General features: G+C 42.7%; 1 protein-coding gene across 1 annotated transcript; it reads left to right on the forward strand.

Annotated features, from left to right (window-relative positions):
* Positions 1-2: 2 nt before the first annotated feature.
* Positions 3-459, forward strand: LOC106751485 (odorant receptor 2a-like; the record flags this gene model as incomplete). The annotated part of the gene is made up of 2 exons (XM_014632382.1): positions 3-83; positions 304-459. Coding segments are annotated over exons 1-2 (237 nt in total), but the record flags the coding sequence as incomplete, so codon positions are not given.
* Between the last annotated feature and the right edge of the window lie 91 nt (positions 460-550).

Here is a 550-nt window from a genome sequence, read left to right on the forward strand (position 1 = left end):
TGATGAAGGCTATAGTGTTTTACACGGCCGCCACGGTCGAGGCGTTTGTTTTTTGCTTTTGCGGGGAATACCTCAGTGCCAAGGTCGGAACGTACTGTTGATTCTCTTAGACCTTACTCGCACTTTAGACATTGTCATTGCAGTTATTCATGTCATACGACCGAGACGTGCGACAATTTCAATCATGCGAACGCCAGTACAATTTTTTGTTGTTAATGATCGCAATAATATAATCTAAGCAATGCTTGAACGTTGATTTGTCTTTAATGACGGCACTACGTTTCTTACAACACTCTTCTTCAGAGCAAAATGATCGGCGACGCCGCGTACAAGTCATTCTGGTACGACTTGAATCCCAACCAGAACAAATACATCCTATTCGTAATATTGAGGTCGCAGAGGAGGCTTACCATTACGGCCGGGAAGATGATGGATCTGTCGTTGGAGGGATTCACGAGCGTAAGATTCCAATATTGTGTGACTTTTCCGTTAATAAAAGCCTGCTCGTTTTTACCAACTAACGCATATAACATTTGTTACAAATAACCGG

Source organism: Dinoponera quadriceps, unplaced genomic scaffold, assembly GCF_001313825.1.
Source record: "Dinoponera quadriceps isolate SergipeBrazil2010 unplaced genomic scaffold, ASM131382v1 C3860769, whole genome shotgun sequence".
In the NCBI taxonomy this organism is placed as follows: Eukaryota; Metazoa; Arthropoda; class Insecta; order Hymenoptera; family Formicidae; genus Dinoponera; species Dinoponera quadriceps.